Genomic DNA, 20,938 nt, shown 5'->3' with positions numbered 1-20,938 from the left:
TTGTCTGAGGCCTTACAAATAGCTGAGAAAAGAAGAGAAGTGAAAGGCACAGGAGAAAACAAAAGATATGCCCATTTGAATGCAGAGTTCCAAAGAATAGCAAGGAGAGATAACAAAGCCTTCCTCAGCAATCATTGTGAATAAATAGATGAAGACAATAAAATGGGAAAGTCTAGCGATCTCTTCAAGAAAGTTAAGAGATACCAAGGGAACATTTCATGCAAAGATGAGCACAATAAAGGACAGAAATGGTATGGACCTGACAGAAGCAGAAAATATTAAGAAGTGGGGGCAAGAATACACAGAAGAACTGTACAAAAAAGATCTTCATGACCTAGATAACCACGATGGTGTGATCACTGACCTAGAGCCAGACATCCTGGAATGGGAAGTCAAGTGGGCCTTAGGAAGCATCAGTATGAACAAAGCTAGTGGAGGTGATGGAATTCCAGTTGAGCTATTTCAGATCCTGAAAGATGATGCTGTGAAAGTGTTGCACTCAATATGCCAGCAAATTTGGAAAACTCAACAGTGGCCACAGGACTGGAAAAGTTCAGTTTTCATTTCAATCCCAGAGAAAGGCAATGCCAAAGAATATTCAAACTACCGTACAATTGCAGTCATCTCACAAGCTAGCAAAGTAATCCTCAAAATTTTCCAAGCTAGGCTTTAACAGTATGTGAACTGAGAATTTCCAGATGTTCAAGCTGGATTTAGAAAAGGCAGAGGAACAAGAGATCAAATTGCCAACCAGAAAAACATCTACTTTTGCTTTATTGACTACACCAAAGCTTTTGACTGTGTGGATCATAATAAACTGTGGAAAATTTTTAAAGAGATGGGAATACCAGACCACCTGACCTGCCTCCTAAGAAACCTGTATGCAGGTCAAGAAGCAACAGTTAGAATTGAACATGAAACAACAGATGGGTTCGAAACCAGGAAAGGAGTACATCAAGGCTGTATATTGTCACCCTGCTTATTTAACTTATATGCAGAGTACATTACGCAAAATGCTGGACTGGATGAAGCACAAGCTGGAATCAAGATTGCTGGGAGAAATCTCAATAACCTCTGATATGCAGATAACACCACCCTTATGGCAGAAAGCAAAGAAGAACTAAAGAGACTCATAATGAAAGTGAAAGAGGAGAGTGAGAAAGTTGGCTTTAAACTCAACATTCAGAAAACTAAGATCATGGCATCCGGTCCCATCACTTCATGGCAAATAGATGGGGAAGCAATGGAAATAGTGACAGACTTTATTTTGGGGGGCTCCAAAATCACTGCAGATGGTGACTGCAGCCATGAAATTAAAAGATACTTGCTCCTTGGGAGAAAAGCTCTGACCAACCTAGACAGCATATTAAAAAAGAGACATTACTTTACCAACAAAAGTCTGTCTAGTCAAAGCTATGGTTTTTCCAGTAGTCATATATGGATGTGAGAGTTGGACTATAAAGAAAACAGAGTGCTGAAGAATTGATGCTTTTGAACTGTGGTGTTAGAGAAGACTCTTGAGAGTCCCTTGGACTTCAAGAAGATCTAACCAGTCAATCCTAAAGGAAATCAGTCCTGAATATTCATTGGAAGGACTGATGCTGAAGCTGAAACTCCAGTACTTGGGCTGCCTGATGCAAAGAACCGACTCATGTGAAAAGACCCTGATGTTGGGAAAGATTGAAGGCAGGAGAAGAAGGGGATAACAGAGGATGAGATGGTTGGATGGGATCACCGATGCAATGGACATGAGTTTGAGGAAGCTCCGGGAGTTTGTGATGGACAGAGAGGCCTGGCGTGCTGCAGTCCATGGGGTCACAAAGAGTCGGACACGACTAAGAGACTGAACTGAACTGACTATGGTGATTGAGCATTTAGGGGAAAGATGGAGCATTCATTAGGAAAGGCTGAACATTCAGCGTCTGGTGTCCAGGATGCGGATGGTACCAGATTGGAGAAGTTTCTTCACTAGACAGTGACTGGCTGGCCTTTGAAACCTTGATTGTAGATGAGATTGCTTCAGTCATTGTCTGCAGGGTAATAAGAGAGTGGACTAGAAGAGAACCCTGGAAGGTACCAAGGAAGCCTTGGGAGGGTGTGGAGAGGTGGGAGGAAGCCCAGAGGAGTGTGCTGAGTTGGAAGCCAAGAAGGGTGTTTCAGGGAGGAACAGTCAGTGATGGTTTCCAAGAGTAAGATGAAGACCTGAAAGTGCCTATTTGATTCAGCAACAGAAGGTCTCTGGTAACCGATCTAGGGGTTTGGGTGAGTGGTGGGAGCAAACACTGAATTAGGGTGAGCTGAGGGTGAGAGAGGTGGTCATGGGGGACATGAGTGCCATGACTCTTCTAAAAGCTTGGCTCTGAAAGAGGGCTGGAGAGAGGGAAAGGGGTTGATGAGATGCTTGCTCTTGCTTTAGGTGGGGGAGCATTTTGTTAATATTAAGCTTGGTGAGGCTTCAGTTCAGTTCAGTTCAGTCCAGTCGCTCAGTTGTGTCCAACTCTTTGCGACCCCATGAATCACAGCATGCCAGGCCTCCCTGTCCATCACCAACTCCCGGAGTTCACTCAAACTCATGACCATCGAGTCGGTGATGCCATCCAGCCATCTCATCCTCCGTCGTCCCCTTCTCCTCCTGCCCCCAATCCCTCCCAGCATCAGATGGTGAGGCTTAGACATGTTTAATGGTGATGGAAAGGATCCAGAAGAGAAAGGGGGCCATTGGGAGTGTTCACTGAGGAGTGAGCCCAGGCTGCAGTTCAGTCGAACTTGAACTTGGGAGCATCACTTAATCTGTCTGAGTTACAGCATCTTTTTTTTTAAAAGGAAAAAAGAAACACTTTATTTCCTTAAATATAAAGGGACAGAGAGGCCTGGCGTGCTGCACTCCATGGGGTCGCAGAGTCAAACATGACTTAGTGACTGAACAACAACAAAAACTTCATTGTGTCAGTTTAAAAGTTCCATGAGGATACTATCCCACCCTCATGTCATGTCTGTGCCGTGGGCTGGCTCCACTGCACACCTGAGGCTGAGCTGGTCAGGCCCAGCTAGCCTTCACCTCCCCTGCTCCAGGCCCAGTCCACCAGAGTCAGGTCAGCAGTGCCTGGCACAGCATCTCTTTCTGCTGGGGTGTGAGACAGGTAGGGAACTGGCTGGCGCAGAAAATGAAGACATCCCCCTTCTTCATGGGGTTCTCTGGCAACATCCCCTTACCTGGCACCTTCTTGTAGCCCTTGGGGTGGACAGTGTTACTGGCGGGGATGTTGAGCAGACAGTCATCTAGGGTCTTCACCTCCACAGAGTAGTGGGTCAGAGCCTTACTCAAGGAGATGGAGATCACAAAGAAGAGGTTGTCGTTCTCCCTGTGGAAGCAAGGGTGCATTTTCTCCTTTATGATAAGGTGATGTCAGCTGAGATGATGTTGGGATTCAGGTCCTCTTCCTTCTCGAAGGTGATACACGTGCCCTGCCTTCAACCAGGCTTTACGTCATCCATGAGGATCTCGTCCCTGATGGTAGAGGAGTACCCATCCTCGTTCAGCACTCTTTGGGAGCTCTTAATTTTCTGAGTTCAGTCAAAGAACAGAGTAGGTTTTCTCTCTATCTATGGTTTTCAAACTGCACCCCTCAGAGCTGTCTCAGGACACTCATCATGGCAGCTTCAGCCACAGCAACCTCTCATGTGTTTTCAAACAGTTTTTAGTTTTTAGCAACTTAATACTGATACATGTACATATCTTGGAAAAGCAAAATAACTGTAAAAGAATTATCATAAAAATAGCAACTCCTGCTCCACACCTGCTCACTCTCAGTCACTCCCAGTTCTTATGGATATTTATGACAGTTAGATGCATTGATTTCTGTTAGACCCCATCCCCTCTTCACCTGAGTCTGTTCTCTCATAATGCTATCCCAGTTTTTGGCTAATTATAAATGGGCAAATTTAACTCATTGACTGTCTCCTTTTACCAGGAACTCCGGTTTCTCCTGCCAGCAGTATTTGCCTGTTTTTATTGCCTTTACCTTGATTTCCATTAATGCTTGCTATTTTTTTTAAAACGTTCCACCACCTCGAAAATCTGTCAGCATGTTCCCTGTGCTGATTTAATGAGGAGCCTCCCCTCCCAGGGCCTCTGTGACTCCCTGGTCTGCCATCCCAGGACCAGTGTTCAGTCCTGCCTGTGTTGGAGCCTGTTCCCTGCTTCCCTGTCTTCCTCTTGTTTGGTTTACACCCTGGTTTTAATGTAACCCATCCTTCTGTAGCTTGCAAGACCGTGTTTTGAGCACTGCCTAACTGAGGGTATGTCTATTTCATTCTCACATTTGATGGATGGATGGTTGGCTGATTTTAGAATTCTGACTTGAAAAATATTTTCCTTGAAAAATTGTTAAGGCCATTATTGCCTGGCTGTCTGATGCTATTATGATTTCCTATCCTTTAGCCCCAGGGCTTCCCTGATATCTCAGTTGGTAAAGAATCCTCCTTTAATGCATGAGACCCCAGTTCAATTCCTGGGCTGGGAAGTTCCCCTAGATAAGGGATAGGCTACCCACTCCAGTATTCTTGGGCTTCCCTTGTGGCTCAGCTGGTAAAGAATTCATCTTCAATGTGGGAGACCTGGGTTCAATCCCTGGGTTGGGAAGATCTCCTGGAGAAGGGAACAGCTACCCACTCCAGTATTCTGGAATGCTGTATTAGTTTCAGGTATATGGGCTTCCCAGGAGGCACAGTGGTAGAGAATCTACCTCCCAGTGCAGGAGGCACAAGAGACTTTGGTTCTATCCCTGGGTCTGGAAGATCCCCTGGAGAAGGAAATGGCAACCCACTCCAGTATTCTTGCCTAGAAAATTCCATGGACAGAGGAGCCTGGTGGGTTACAGTCCATGGGGTCTCAAAGAGTCAGACACTGAGTCAGACTGACTGAGAGTCAGACTGAGCAATTGAGCGCATCCTTTGGCCAGTTTTATTTCTCTAGGGAGCCTTAAGTCTTATCTTTATCCCTTTTTCGCCACAAGTATATGCCTTGTCATGGTTTTTCATTCATTTTGCTTGGTACTTGATCAGCCTTTTCATTATAAAGACTCACATCCTATAGTTCAAAAAAACTTTCTTGAATTATTTATTTTGTAATTTCCTCCATTTCATTTTTCCATTTTCTCTTTCTAATGTTCTTTTCAGTTCAATATTAGACCTTCTAGCTTGACCTTCTCATTTTATCTTTTTTTTTTCTTTGTTTTTCTCTCTCACTCTCTCCCACTCCTTGAGATTAATCAACTTTATATTCTAACTCTTCTGTTAATTTTTTTTAATCCAGTTTTTTTTCTTTTTTTTAAATTTTATTTTATTTTTAAACTTTACAAATTGTATTAGTTTTGCCAAATATCAAAATGAATCTGCCACAGGTATACATGTGTTCCCCATCCTGAACCCTCCTCCCTCCTCCCTCCCCATACCATCCCTCTGGGTCGTCCCAGTGCACTAGCCCCAAGCATCCAGTATCGTGCATTGAACCTGGACTGGCAATTCGTTTCATGCATGATATTATACATGTTTCAATGCCATTCTCCCAAATCTTCCCACCCTCTCCCTCTGCAACAGAGTCCATAAGACTGTTCTATACATCAGTGTCTCTTTTGCTGTCTCGTACACAGGGTTATTGTTACCATCTTTCTAAATTCCATATATACATGTTAGTATACTGTATTGGTGTTTTTCTTTCTGGCTTACTTCACTCTGTACAATAGGCTCCAGTGTCATCCACCTCATTAGAACTGATTCAAATGTATTCTTTTTAATGGCTGAGTAATACTCCATTGTGTATATGTACCACAGCTTTCTTATCCATTCATCTGCTGATGGACATCTAGGTTGCTTCCATGTCCTGGCTATTATAAATAGTGCTGTGATGAACATTGGGATACATGTGTCTCTTTCCTTTCTGGTTTCCTCAGTGTGTATACCCAGCAGTGGGATTGCTGGATCATAAGGCAGTTCTATTTCCAGTTTTTAAGGAATCTCCACACTGTTCTCCATAGTGGCTGTACTAGTTTGCATTCCCACCAACAGTGTAAGAGGGTTCCCTTTTCTCCACACCCTCTCCAGCATTTATTATTTGTAGACTTTTGGATCGCAGCCATTCTGACTGGTGTGAAATGGTACCTCATAGTGGTTTTGATTTGCATTTCTCTGATAATGAGTGATGTTGAGCATCTTTTCATGTGTTTGTTAGTCATCTGTATGTCTTCTTTGGAGAAATGTCTATTTAGTTCTTTGGCCCATTTTTTGATTGGGTCATTTATTTTTCTGGAGTTGAGCTGTAGGAGTTGCTTGTATATTTTTGAGATTAGTTGTTTGTCAGTTGCTTCATTTGCTATTATTTTCTCCCATTCTGAAGGCTGCCTTTTCACCTTGCTAATAGTTTCCTTTGATGTGCAGAAGCTTTTAAGTTTAATTAGGTCCCATTTGTTTATTTTTGCTTTTATTTCCAATATTCTGGGAGGTGGGTCATAGAGGATCCTGCTGTGATGTATGTCAGAGAGTGTTTTGCCTATGTTCTCCTCCAGGAGTTTTATAGTTTCTGGTCCTACGTTTAGATCTTTAATCCATTTTGAGTTTATTTTTGTGTATGGTGTTAGAAAGTGTTCTAGTTTCATTCTTTTACAAGTGGTTGACCAGATTTCCCAGCACCACTTGTTAAAGAGATTGTCTTTAATCCATTGTATATTCTTGCCTTCTTTGTCAAAGATAAGGTGTCCGTATGTGCATGGATTTATCTCTGGGCTTTCTGTTTTGTTCCATTGATCTATATTTCTGTCTTTGTGCCAGTACCATACTGTCTTGATAACTGTGGCTTTGTAGTAGAGCCTGAAGTCAGGTAGGTTGATTCCTCCAGTTCCATTCTTCTTTCTCAAGATAGCTTTGGGTATTCGAGGTTTTTTGTATTTCCATACAAATTGTGAAATTATTTGTTCTAGGTCTGTGAAGAATACTATTGGTAGCTTGATAGGGATTGCATTGAATCTATAAATTGCTTTGGGTAGTGTACTCATTTTCACTATATTGATTCTTCCAATCCATGAACATGGCATATTTCTCCATCTATTAGTGTCCTCTTTGATTTCTTTCACCAGTGTTTTATAGTTTTCTATGTATAGGTCTTTAGTTTCTCTAGGTAGATATATTCCTAAGTATTTTATTCTTTCCGTTGCAATGGTGAATGGAATTGTTTCCTTAATTTCTCTTTCTGTTTTCTCATTATTAGTGTATAGGAATGCAAGGGATTTCTGTGTGTTGATTTTATATCCTGCAACTCTACTATAATCATTGATTAGTTCTAGTAATTTTCTGGTGGAGTCTTTAGGGTTTTCTATGTAGAGGATCATGTCATCTGCAAATAGTGAGAGTTTTACTTCTTCTTTTCCAATTTGGATTCCTTTTATTTCTTTTTCTGCTCTGATTGCTGTGGCCAAAACTTCCAAAACTATGTTGAACAGTAATGGTGAAAGTGGGCACCCTAGTCTTGTTCCTGACTTTAGAGGGAATGCCTTCAATTTTTCACCATTGAGGATAATATTTGCTGTGGGTTTGTCATATATAGCTTTTATTATGTTGAGGTATGTTCCTTCTATTCCTGCTTTCTGGAGAGTTCTTATCATAAATGGATGTTGAATTTTGTCAAAGGCTTTCTCTGCATCTATTGAGATAATCATATGGTTTTTATTTTTCAATTTGTTAATGTGGTGTATTACATTGATTGATTTGTGGATATTGAAGAATCCTTGCATCCCTGGGATAAAGCCCACTTGGTCATGGTGTATGATCTTTTTAATGTGTTGTTGCATTCTGATAGCTAGAATTTTGTTAAGGATTTTTGCATCTATGTTCATCAGTGATATTGGCCTGTAGTTTTCTTTTTTTGTGGGGTCTTTGTCAGGTTTTGGTATTAGGGTGATGGTGGCCTCATAGAATGAGTTTGGAAGTTTACCTTCCTCTGCAATTTTCTGGAAGAGTTTGAGCAGGATAGGTGTTAGCTCTTCTCTAAATTTTTGGTAGAATTCAGCTGTGAAGCCGTCTGGACCTGGGCTTTTGTTTGCTGGAAGATTTTTGATTATAGTTTCAATTTCCGTGCTTGTGATGGGTCTGTTAAGATTTTCTATTTCTTCCTGGTCCAGTTTTGGAAAGTTGTACTTTTCTAAGAATTTGTCCATTTCTTCCACGTTGTAGTCTCTTATGATCCTTTGTATTTCTGTGTTGTCTGTTGTGATCTCTCCAGTTTCATTTCTAATTTTATTGATTTGATTTTTCTCCCTTTGTTTCTTGATGAGTCTGGCTAATGGTTTGTCAATTTTATTTATCCTTTCAAAGAACCAGCTTTTGGCTTTGTTGATTTTTGCTATGGTCTCTTTTGTTTCTTTTGCATTCATTTCTGCCCTAATTTTTAAGATTTCTTTCCTTCTACTAACCCTGGGGTTCTTCATTTCTTCCTTTTCTAGTTGCTTTAGGTGTAGAGTTAGGTTATTTATTTGACTTTTTTCTTGTTTCTTGAGGTGTGCCTGTATTGCTATGAACTTTCCCCTTAGGACTGCTTTTACCGTGTCCCACAGGTTTTGGGTTGTTGTGTTTTCATTTTCATTCATTTCTATGCAAATTTTGATTTCTTTTTTGATTTCTTCTGTGATTTGTTGGTTATTCAGCAGCGTGTTGTTCAGCCTCCATATGTTGGTATTTTTAATAGTTTTTCTCCTGTAATTGAGATCTAATCTTACTGCATTGTAGTCAGAAAAGATGCTTGGAATGATTTCTATTTTTTTGAATTTACCAAGGCTAGATTTATGGCCCAGGATGTGATCTATCCTGGAAAAGGTTCCATGTGTGCCTGAGAAAAAGGTGAAATTCATTGTTTTGGGATGAAATGTCCTATAGATATCAATTAGGTCTAACTGGTCTATTGTATCGTTTAAAGTTTGTGTTTCCTTGTTAATTTTCTGTTTAGTTGATCTATCCATAGGTGTGAGTGGGGTATTAAAGTCTCCCGCTATTATTGTGTTATTGTTAATTTCTCCTTTCATACTTGTTAGCATTTGTCTTACATACTGCGGTGCTCCTGTGTTGGGTGCATATATATTTATAATTGTTATATCTTCTTCTTGGATTGATCCTTTGATCATTATGTAGTGACCATCTTTGTCTCTTTTCACAGCCTTTGTTTTAAAGTCTATTTTATCTGATATGAGTATTGCTACTCCTGCTTTCTTTTGGTCCCTATTTGCATGGAAAATCTTTTTCCAGCCCTTCACTTTCAGTCTGTATGTGTCCCCTGTTTTGAGGTGGGTCTCTTGTAGACAACATATGTAGGGTCTTGTTTTTGTATCCATTCAGCCAGTCTTTGTCCTTTGGTTGGGGCATTCAACCCATTTACGTTTAAGGTAATTACTGATAAGTATGATCCCGTTGCCATTTACTTTATTGTTTTGGGTTCGAATTTATACACCATTTTTGTGTTTCCTGTCTAGAGAATATCCTTTAGTATTTGTTGGAGAGCTGGTTTGGTGGTGCAGAATTCTCTCAGCTTTTGCTTGTCTGAAAAGCTTTTGATTTTTCCTTCATACTTGAATGAAATCCTTGCTGGGTACAATAATCTGGGCTGTAGGTTATTTTCTTTCTTCATTTTAAGTATGTCTTGCCATTCCCTCCTGGCTTGAAGAGTTTCTATTGAAAGATCAGCTGTTATCCTTATGGGAATTCCCTTGTGTGTTATTTGTTGTTTTTCCCTTGCTGCTTTTAATATTTGTTCTTTGTGTTTGATCTTTGTTAATTTGATTAATATGTGTCTTGGGGTGTTTCGCCTTGGGTTTATCCTGTTTGGGACTCTCTGGGTTTCTTGGACATGGGTGATTATTTCCTTCCTCATTTTAGGGAAGTTTTCAACTATTATCTCCTCAAGTATTTTCTCATGGTCTTTCTTTTTGTCTTCTTCTGCTGGAACCCCTATGATTCGAATATTGTAGCGTTTAATATTGTCCTGGAGGTCTCTGAGATTGTCCTCATTTCTTTTAATTCGTTTTTCTTTTATCCTCTCTGATTCATTTATTTCTGCCATTCTATCTTCTAATTCACTAATCCTATCTTCTGCCTCTGTTATTCTGCTATTTGTTGCCTCCAGAGTGTTTTTAATTTCATTTATTGCATTATTCATTATATATTGACTCTTTTTTATTTCTTCTAGGTCCTTGTTAAACCTTTCTTGCATCTTCTCAATCCTTGTCTCCAGGCTATTTATCTGTGATTCCATTTTGATTTCAAGATTTTGGATCAATTTCACTATCATTATTTGGAATTCTTTATCAGGTAGATTCCCTATCTCTTCCTCTTTTGTTTGGTTTGGTGGGCATTTATCCTGTTCCTTTATCTGCTGGGTATTCCTCTGTCTCTTCATCTTGTTTAAATTGCTGATTTTGGGGTGTCCTTTCTGTATTCTGGCAGTTTGTGGAGTTCTCTTTATTGTGGCATTTCCTCGCTGTGTGTGGGTTTGTACAGGTGGCTTGTCAAGGTTTCTTGGTTAGGGAAGCTTGTGTCAGTGTTCTGGTGGGTGGAGCTGTATTTCTTCTCTCTGGAGTGCAATGAAGTGTCCAGTAATGAGTTATGTGATGTCTATGGTTTTGGGGTGACTTTGGGCAGCCTGTATCTTGAAGCTCAGGGCTGTGCTCCTTTGTTGCTGGAGAATTTGCTTGGTATGTCTTGCCCTGGAACTTGTTGGCCCTTGTGTGATGCTTGCTTTCAGTGTCGGTATGGAGGCGTTTGATGAGCTCCCGTCAATTAATGTTCCTTGGAGTCAGGAATTCCCTGGAGTCAGGGTTTGGATTTAAGCCTCCTGCTTCCAGTTATTGGTCTTATTTTTACAGTAGTTTCAAAACTTCTCCTTCTATACAGCACCATTGATAAAACATCTACGTTAAAGATCAAAAGTTTCTCTACCGTGAGGGTCACCCAGAGAGGTTCACAGCATTACATGGAGAAGAGAAGAGGGAGGAGGGAGTTAGAGGTGACCCGAATGAGATGAGGTGGAATCAGTAGAGGAGAGAGTGGACTAGCCAATAATCACTTCCTTATGTGCACTCCACAACTGGACCGCTCAGAGATGTTCACGGAGTTATACAGAGAAGAGAAGACGGAGAAAGGAGACAGAGGTGGCCAGAAGGATAAAAGGGGAGAGTGAAAAGGAGGGAGACAGATCCAGCCAGTAATCAGTTCCCTAAGTGTTCTCCACCGTCTGAAACATACAGAAATTCACAGAGTTGGGTAGAGTAGAGAGGGGTTAGGGAGGAGACACAGGTGACCTGGTGGAGAAAAAGGAGAGTCCAAAGGGAGAGAGAGCAGTTAAGCCAGTAATCTCGTTCCCTAGTGAAAAATGGGTACTGAAGATTGGGTTCTTAAAGGTACAAAATTGGTAACAAATACATAAAAGCAAAAATTAAAAATCTAGAGTAGAGTTTGGAATTTTAAAAATACGATGTTAAAGAAAAGAAGAAGGAAAAGAAAGAGAGAAAAAACGAACAAACAAAAACAAACAAGGTCACGAAAATTATAAAGAAAAAATAGGTACAAAATTGATAACTAATACCAAAAAGCAAAAGTTAAAAATCTAGAATAGAGTTTGGAATTTCAAAAATACAATGTTAAAAAAAAGAAGAAGAAAAAGAAAGAGAGAAGAAAAAAAACAAACAAAGAAAAACAAACAATGTCACAAAAATTATAAAGAAAATACAGGTACAAAATTGATATCAAATACCAAAAAGCATAAATTAAAAATCTAGAGTAGAGTTTGGAATTTCAGATATACAATGTTATATAAAAGAAGGAGAGAAAGAAACAGAGAAAAAAAAAAGTCACAGAAATTATAAAAAAACTATAGGTACAGAATTGATAACAAATACCAAAAAGCTAAAATTAAAAATCTAGAGTAGAGCTTGGAATTTCAAAAATACAATGGTAAAGAAAAAAAAAAAAAAAAAAAACAAGGTCAAAAAATTATAAAAATATATATATGAAGTTTGCTGAAGAAAAAAAAATAGGGTCTTTTTTTTTTTTGCAGTAATAGGTTATAAAAGTGAAAATTAAAGGAATAATAGAGGACTTAAATTTTTTTAAAAAATTTAAAAAAAAAAAGAAAGAAAGAATGATCGTAAAAATAGTAAAAATATAACGAGGACTTTCTCTGGTTTTTTGTGAGTATTGTGGGTTCAGCTCATTTTTGGCTAGTTTCTTGGTCCGACTTTTATTTCTGAAGATCTATAAGCCCCTTCCTATGTAGTCGGTAGTAACCACAGGGTTTTGATCTATTGCCTGTAGCTTTCAAGGCGGTTCCCTCTGTTATAGCTTCTTCTGTTTGCTGGACTCTTCAGTGTCTGGTTTCTGCCCTGACACAAAGGGGAAGGTGGAGGACACTTTTTTTTTTTTCTTTTTAGGCTCACTTGTTCAGTCGCGCTGTGGGGAAGGGAGGGAGGGATGCTGCAAACAAGTAACACTGGCGTGTGCTCGCAGTGCCTCAGCCACACTGGGTCTGCCCCCGCTCACGGCGCATGTAGCCTCCCTGCCCACACTGCTCGGGCTCTAGGTTGTTCCGCTGGGAACCATCCGAGGCTGGCTCTGGGCTGCCTGCACCTCCCAGGTCCAAGCCGCTCAGGTTCAGGCACTCGGGTAGTCCTCAGAGGCGCAGACTCGGTTGGGCCTGCGTTTTGTGCCCTTCCCAGGTCCGAACAGCTCCGGTGATGAGGTGTTTGGCGAGCGCGATTGCTGCGACTTATCGCCTCCCCGCCACTCAGTTATCTAGGTGTACAACCAGCGCACCTTCTCAGGGAGATGTTGACCGTCCAGACCCCCAAGAAGTTTTAGTTAGCAAAGAAGCCTGCTTACAGTTTTATAGATAATGTCTCTCTGGGGCTGCGAATGCCCCCTTCCGGCTCTGGCTGCCTGTCACGGGAGGGGGATGGTCTGTAGCTGGCTATCTCTGTTCAGTCCTTTGTTCCATGCGCGGGCCTGGCGGTGTCTTAGGTTAGGGCTGGCTTTTCGCGTGATGATAGATATCCCACAGTCTGGTTTGCTAGCCCAAATTATTTCGCTCAGATAGCACTCAGGGTATTCAGGCCAGGTCCTTACTCTAAGCAATGCAGCCCACACCGCACCTCCCTGCCCAGCCCCCTCTTGCTAATGGCGTGTGCAGGCATCTGTGCTGCTTCTCCACTGGGTGAGTTACCACAGGGCTCGCAATGTGCAGGTTTTAATTGTTTATTTATTTTTTCTCCCTGTTATGTTGCCCTCTGTGCTTCCAAAGCTCGGCACACATTCGGCAGTGAGAAGGTTTCCTGATGTTTGGAAACTTCTCTCTTTTTAAGACTCCCTTCCCGGGACGGAACTCTGTCCCTCCCTCTTTTGTCTCTTTTTTTGTCTTTTATATTTTTTCCTACCTCCTTTCGAAGACTTGGGTTTCTTTTCTGGGTGCCTGATGTCCTCTGCCAGCATTCAGAAATTGTTTTGTGGAATTTACTCGGCTTTTAAATGCTCTTTTGATGAATTTGTGGGGGAGAAAGTGTTCTCCCCGTCCTACTCCTCCACCATCTTGGCTCCTCCCCCTTCTGTTAATTTTTTAAATGTGGCTACTCTATATTTAATTTGAAAAAGTACTGCCATTTTTATAACCATTTATTATTGTGTCACGGATACAATTTCTTCTCTTCTCTCTCTAAGGACGTTACCTCCTCCCTAACCCAAACTGTATGAATCCTAACTATCCTTCAATTTTGTTGTTGTTGTTATTTAGTTTCTAAGTCATGTCCAACTCTTTGTGGCCCCCTGAACTATAGCCTTCCAGGCTTTTCTATGCATGGGATTTCCCAGGAAAGAAAATCCTTTTTTTGGATTCCTTAGAATTGGGAAATCCTTATCCAGGGGATCTTCCCAGTCCAGGGATCAAACTTAATCTCCTGCTTGGTAGGCAGATTCATGATCACTGAACCACCTGGAATGCCAACTATCCTTCGAGGTTCAACTCACAACTTTATCTTTTAGGAGACCTTCTCCAATCAGTCCAACTCTTGCCACTAGATAGGAATTCTATAGCACTATTATATTCCACACTACTTAATAGGTAATTTTATTTAAACTTGCATTACTTCCTTTTGAGGAATCAGTCTTATCTCCCCAATTTTACCATAATCTTTCAAAAAGAGGGACTATTTACTTGTTTTGTATCAGCTACAGTGCCTTGTCTAGAATTGTGACTATAACAAGTGATAAGCAGATGCTTATTGATTTGACTTAAATGATAAGCCATCCTTATCCCACCAAACCAACCTATCCCAGTGAGAGTTCTTTAAAGAGCACCAAGAACATAGGTATTTTTAAAATTACATAAGTGTAGAACTTACAGATTTTTATAGCTTTCCCTGTCTTTCACAGTGTTTCAGCTCAGTTCAGCCGCTCAGACGTGTCTGACTCTTTGCGACCCCATGGACTGCAGCACACCAGGCCTCCCTGTCCATCACCAACTCCCAGAGTTTACTCAAACTCATGTCCATTGAGTCAGTGATGCCATCCAACCATCTCATCCTCTGTCATCCCCTTCTCCTCCAGCCTTCCATCTTTCCCAACATCAGGGTCTTTTCAAATGAGTCAGCTCTTTGCATCAGGTGGCCAAAGTATTGGAGTTTCAGCTTTAGCATCAATCCTTCCAATGAACACCCAGGACTTATTTCCTTTAGGGTGGACTGGTTGGATCTCCTTGCAGTCCAAGGGACTCTCAAGAGTCTTCTCCAACACCACAGTTTGAAAGCATCAATTCTTCTGCACTCAGCTTTCTTTATAGTCCAACTCTCACATCCATACGTGACTGCTGGTAAAACCATAGCCTTGACTAGACGGACCTTTGTTGGCAAAGTAATGTCTCTGCTTTTGAATATGCTATCTAGGTTGGTCATAACTTTCCTTCCAAGGAGTAAGCGTCTTTTAATTTCATGGCTGCAGTCACCATCTGCAGTGATTTTGGAGCCCCAAAAAATAAAGTCAGCCACTGTTTCCCCATCTATTTCCCATTAAGTGATGGGACCAGAGGCCATGATCTTAGTTTTCTGAATATTGTTTCATCTACACCTAATTCAGCAGTGATATTTTAGCAAATTCCTTTTATTAAGTGTTCCTTGAAGCTCTCAACATAAATTTCGTAGAAAAGCACAGTCATACTTTTCTCAGTCACACTTCATTGATTTAGAAAATATTTAATTGAATTATGCACTTGAACAACCAAGAACAGTGGACACAAGCAGGATTGGAAGCAAACACATTGAAATCTTGGCCAACATGATTTAGGCTGGTAGGACCTGAAGGGCTTGGGTATGCTAAGGAGTAAGTTGCCAGCTTCAGCTTTGTCCTGCCAGGAATGAATGGTGTTAGACTGTTGTGTCAGCCAAGTGGAAGCAGTCAAGAGAGTGTCTACTATCCTCTATTCTTGGTGTACCAAGAAGAGGTCTTTGGCAGAAATGGATTTGTGCTCATCATCTATCTTGGGTTCCTTTCCTATCAAGGGTGTATGTGGGTCATATACCCAAGCCAGCTGACATGGCTTAGTACATAGTCTTTGATCTGAAAACAACTCAGGTTTACTGACTCAGGGGCCAATCAACTTAGTCTCATTTGAACCAAAATCTACCCACCTGATCTGTAATCCCCTGACCATGAATCCTCAAAGGGCCAACAGAGCTCTGCTGGGCCTAGAAATCATGCCTTTTCCATCTCTGGGATGTAGTCCCACTCTGAGTGTGTGCTTAGTCATGTCTGACCTTTGCAACTCCATTGACTGTAGCCCAGAAGTCTTCTCTGTCCTTGGGATTTTCCTGGCAAGAATACTGGAGTGGGTTGCTGTTTCCTACTCCAGGGAATCTTCCCAACCCAGGGATCGAACCAGCATCTCTTGCACCTCCAACACTGGCAGGCAGATTCTTTACCAATGCACCATCTGGGCATTCTCTCCTCCTTACTTCCGATCAGCAGCCTGCACTGTTCACGTTCATTACCCAGCCATACTTGTTCCCCATCTGCCACTTCAACAGCCATTGCACTTCGGATGAGTCAAACATCAATTCTCAGAGAGGAGATATCTGAGTTGACTTTGTATGGCCCCCTGCCACAACATGACTCATTTTTTATAATAGGGGAAACTTGGAAATCCTCCTTGTGTTACGTTCCCTTTGGAAGGCTAACCTCTAAGTTTAATTCCAAGGTGTATGTGCTCAGTCACGTCCAACTCTTTGCAACCCCATGGACTGTATCTCGCCAGGCTCCTCTGTCCATAGAATTTCCCAGGCAAGAATATTGGAATGGCTGGCCATTTCCTATTCCAGGGGATCTTCCTGACCCAGGGATCGAACCAGCAACTCTTGCATCTCCTGTTGTAGGAGGCATATTCTTTACCACTGTGCCACCTGGGAAGCCCACTGATATTAATGACATTAAAAAATACTTGTCTTTCCTACTGATCATACTCAAGGGACTGACATCACTTTTTTGTGAGCCTTCATGATCACAAACATGAAGGAAGCTGCCCCTGGTCACCATCCCTGATAAAAGGAAGTGGTTGTTCAATCGCTCAGTCATGTCCAACTCTTTACAATCCCATGCCTGCCTCATACCAGGCTTCCCTGTCCTTCACTATCTCCTGGAGTTTGCTCACATTCATGTCCATTGAGTTGGTGATGCTATCTAACCCATCTCATCCTCTGCCGCCCTCTTCTCCTTTTGCCTTCAGTCTTTCTCAGCATCAGTATTTTTTAATGACTCAACTCTTTGCATCAGGTGGCCAAAGTACTGGTGCTTCAGCTTCAGCATCAATCCTTCCAATGAATCTTCAGAGTTGATTTCCTTTAGAATTGACTGGTTTATCTCCTTGCAGTGCAAGGGACCCTCAAGAGTCTTCTCCAGCACCTCAGTTCAAAAGCATCAATTCTTTGGTGCTCAGCCTCCTTCATGGTCCAACACTCACATTGGTACAAGACTACTGGAAAAGCCATAGTTTTGATTATATAGATCTTTGTCAGCAAAGTGATATCTTTGCTTTTTGTCATAGCTTTCCTTTCAAGAAACAAAGGTCTCTTAATTTCATGGCTGCAGTCACCGTCTGCAGTGATTTTGGAGCCCAAGAAAATAAAATCTGTCACTGATTCCACTTTTTCCCCTTTTATTTTTCATGAAGTGATGGGACTGGATGCCATGATCTTAGTTTTTTGAATGTTGAGTTTTAAGCCAGTTTTTTAACTCTCTTCTTTCACCCTCATCAAGAGGCTCTTTAGTTCCTGTTCACTTTCTGCCATAAGGGTGGTATCATCTGCATATCTGAAGTGTTTGATATTTCTCCCAGCAATCTTGATTCCAACTTGTGCTTTATCCAGTCCAGCATTTTGCATAATGTACTCTGCATATAAGTTAAATAAACAGGGTGACAATATGGGAGAAATATCCCAATAACCTCAGATATGCAGATGACACCACCCTTATGGCAGAAAGTGAAAAGAAACTAAAAAGCCTCTTGATGAAAGTGAAAGAGGAGAGTGAAAAAGTTGGCTTAAAGCTCAACATTCAGAAAACAAAGATCATGGCATCTGGTCCCATCACTTCATGGGAAATAGATGGGGAAACAGGGGAAACAGTGTCAGACTTTATTTTTCTGGGGCTCCAAAATCACTGCATATGGTGACTGCAGCCATGAAATTAAAAGATGCTTACTCCTTGGAAGGAAAGTTATGACCAACCTAGATAGCATATTCAAAAGCAGAGACATTACTTTGCCAACAAAGGTCCATCTAGTCAAGGCTATGGTTTTTCCAGTAGTCATGTATGGATGTGAGAGTTGGACTGTGAAGAAAGCTGAGCACTGAAGAATTGATGCTTTTGAACTGTGGTGTTGGAGAAGACTCTTGAGAGTCCCTTGGACTGCAAGGAGATCCAACCAATCCATCCTAAAGGAAATCAGTCCTGGATGTTCATTGGAAGGACTGATGCTAAAGCTGAAACTCCAATACTTTGGCCACCTGATTCGAAGAGCTGACTCATTGGAAAAGACTGATGCTGAGAGGGATTGGGGGCAGGAGGAGAAGGGGACGATAGAGAATCAGATTGCTGGATGGCATCACCAACTCAATGGATATGAGTTTGAGTGAACTCCAGGAGTTGGTGATGTACAGGGAGGCCTGGCGTGCTGCAGTCCATGGGGTCGCAAAGAGTCGGACACAACTGAGTGACTGAACTGAACTGAACTGAACTGATACAGCCTTGACGTACTCCTTTCCCAATTTGAAACCAGTCTGTTGTTCCATGTCTGGTTCTAACTGTTGCTTCTTGACCTGCATACAGGTTTCTCAAGAGACAGGTAAGGTAGTCTGGTATTCCTATTTCTTTAAAAATTTTCCACAATTTATTATGATCCACACAGTCAAAGGCTTTAGCATAATGAATGAAGCAGAAGTATATGTTTTCCTGGAATTCCCTTGCTTTCTCTGTAATCCATTGGATGTTGGCAATTTGATCTATGGTTTCTCTGCCTTTTCTAAACCCAGCTTGTACATCTGGGAGTTCTCTTTTCATATTCTACTGAAGGCTAGCTGAAGGATTTTGAGCATAACCTTACTAGCGTGTGAAATGAGCACAATTGTCCGGTAATTTGAACATTTCTTTGGAACTGGAATGAAAACTGACTTTTCCAGTCCTGTGGTCGCTGCTGAGTTTTCCAAATTTGCTGGCATATTGAGTGCAGCACTTTAATGCACCATCTTTTAGGATTTGAAATAGCTCAGCTGGAGTTACCATCACCTCCACTAGCTTTGTCTGTAGTGATGTTTCCTAAGGCCCAGTTGACTTTGAACTCCAGAATGTCTGGCTGGCTCTAGGTGAGTGACCACACCATCATAGTTCTCTGGGTTATTAAGATCTTTTTTGTATAGTTCTGTGTATTCTTGCCATCTCTTCTTAACCTCTTCTGCCTCTGTTAGGTCCTTACCATTTCTGCTCTTTATTGTGCCCATTCTTGCATGGAATATTCCTTTGGTATCTCTAATTTTCTTGATTAGATCTCTAGTCTTTCCCATTCTGTTGTTTTCTTCTATTTCCTTGCATTGTTCATTGAAGAAGGCCTTCTTATCTTTCCTTGCTCTTCTCTGGGAAGAAGGAAGACTTTTGCAAATAGGGGCTGGAGAAAAGTGCATGGAAAGTGCAACTGAACTATTGTATGAAAATTAAAGGGCAAACAGAAATATCATGTCAATTAGATGAAAGTTCCGTTCATAGAAAGCCAAAATGGAGTCAATGCAGTTGAAATGGTTTCTTGGTAAATTTAGTGATTTGACTGATTTGCCTGTTGCTGGTTTAGCTGAAGCAGCACAGAGTTCAGCAAACAGTGATGAGCTTTCTGTTTCTTCTATGGATGCCATGAACAAAGGCAAGTTGCATTTTAGATTAATGGAAAGAACAATCAAATTAAATTTACAATTGCATCCAATCCCCTTTGACTTTTGTTTTCATTTTTCTCCTTGATTGTGGCATTTTCATGTTATTAATAGGTGGCCTGGGCTGTGGCTGTTCTCCACCTTAGTGTATTTGACTTGTTCTAGTTCCATCTTTTCTCCCCTCCTCACTTGCTGGTATCTGGGCCACACTGGGCCCTGCTGTGAGCTTGGGCTGTGATGGCTATGGGAGCATGTCCTCTCACATCCCTCTCCTTGGCCTGGCTCATCCAGCCCAGCAGAATGATGCTTTCTGCTCCTGGGCAGGGCAGTGGGCAGCTGTCTGCAGAGCCAGCCACTTAGTCCTCTGTTCACACCCTCTGCCCCCCACCTCCTCCCCTCCATCCACTTCTGCCTGAGCAAGGTTGGCTTTCTTTTTCTCAAGCAGTTTTCCAAATACCAGTGATCCTTCCCCTAGATTCTGGAAAGGTGATGTTGGAAACCATTTGTCTGCAGGTGTTTCCTCATCTCCTTCTCTCTTAAGCCACTGAGCTCTTGGATCTGCTCATCCTTCTTGTGATCACCTCTCAGATGACGTGGGGAGAGGACCTTCCACACGTGAAATGACCAACTAAAAAGGCCCTCATGGAGAAAATGTACAGTTAACACTGTTGATAAAATAGACAAAATGTATTAGATGTGCCCAAGAAATGAATGCCACTCCCTGATCCCAGAGACAACTTCATTTGGAGGCAAATTTTTTTAAAAATATGTTTTGGGAGTTCTCTTTGAGTGTCCAGGCCCCTGAGAAGTAAGGCCTAGAGACTTCCTGGTCTAGAGACTTCCTTCTTTTACTAACCAAGGAGCAGGATCCCTTAGGTGGTCACCGTGGAACTGGGGCTTCTTCAGATCAAATGGTTCCACCATGACCTTCTCCGAAACCAACCATTCCATACCCAACATGGGCCAAAGGAATCATCCACAGTGGCCAGTCCTTGTGCTGGGAGCCTCGTGCAGTGCTTTCTTCAGTGGACTAGATTGAAGGGCTTTGGTAGAAAGACGTTGCTAAAATATAATAATAAATAAAAGGACTCCACCCCTTCCTGCATCTGCTAAAAACAAACAAACAAAAAAACTGGGTAGAGGGGAATAAAAATGATCTGTCTCAACCCAAGAATATAATAACACTGCCTCTCTTTCCTTGTTTTAGGGAATGCTGTCGATTTTTTGGAGACAATGGCTTGACTTTGAAGGTGTTTTTTACCAAGGCAGCACCCTTTGGTGTTCTTTGGACACTCACAAACTACCTGTACTTACATGCAATAAAGAAAATAAACACTACGGATGTCTCCGTATTGTTCTGCTGCAACAAAGCTTTTGTGTTCTTGCTCTCATGGATCGTTCTCAGGGACAGGTTCATGGGAGTGAGGGTAAGTTCCTTATTCTCTGTCTTCCTC

The 20,938-nt window shown here is 41.6% G+C and overlaps 1 protein-coding gene and 1 pseudogene across 2 annotated transcripts in view; one reads left to right on the top strand and one right to left on the bottom strand.

Moving 5' to 3' along the window:
* Positions 1–20,938, top strand: part of SLC35F3 (solute carrier family 35 member F3) — a 434,234-nt gene that overhangs the window by 396,282 nt on the left and 17,014 nt on the right. For both annotated transcript variants that reach the window (XM_070364741.1, XM_070364742.1), the window contains one exon: positions 20,692–20,911. In XM_070364741.1, coding sequence (XP_070220842.1) covers positions 20,692–20,911 — 220 coding nt within the window. The remainder of the gene's footprint in view (positions 1–20,691; positions 20,912–20,938) is intronic.
* On the bottom strand, positions 3,089–16,104 carry LOC102287923 (dnaJ homolog subfamily B member 13 pseudogene; annotated as a pseudogene).

Source organism: Bos mutus, chromosome 28 (genome assembly GCF_027580195.1).
Source record: "Bos mutus isolate GX-2022 chromosome 28, NWIPB_WYAK_1.1, whole genome shotgun sequence".
In the NCBI taxonomy this organism is placed as follows: Eukaryota; Metazoa; Chordata; class Mammalia; order Artiodactyla; family Bovidae; genus Bos; species Bos mutus.
The sequence above is the reverse complement of the archived record's forward strand: the minus strand, read 5'-3'. Positions and strand labels throughout refer to the sequence as shown.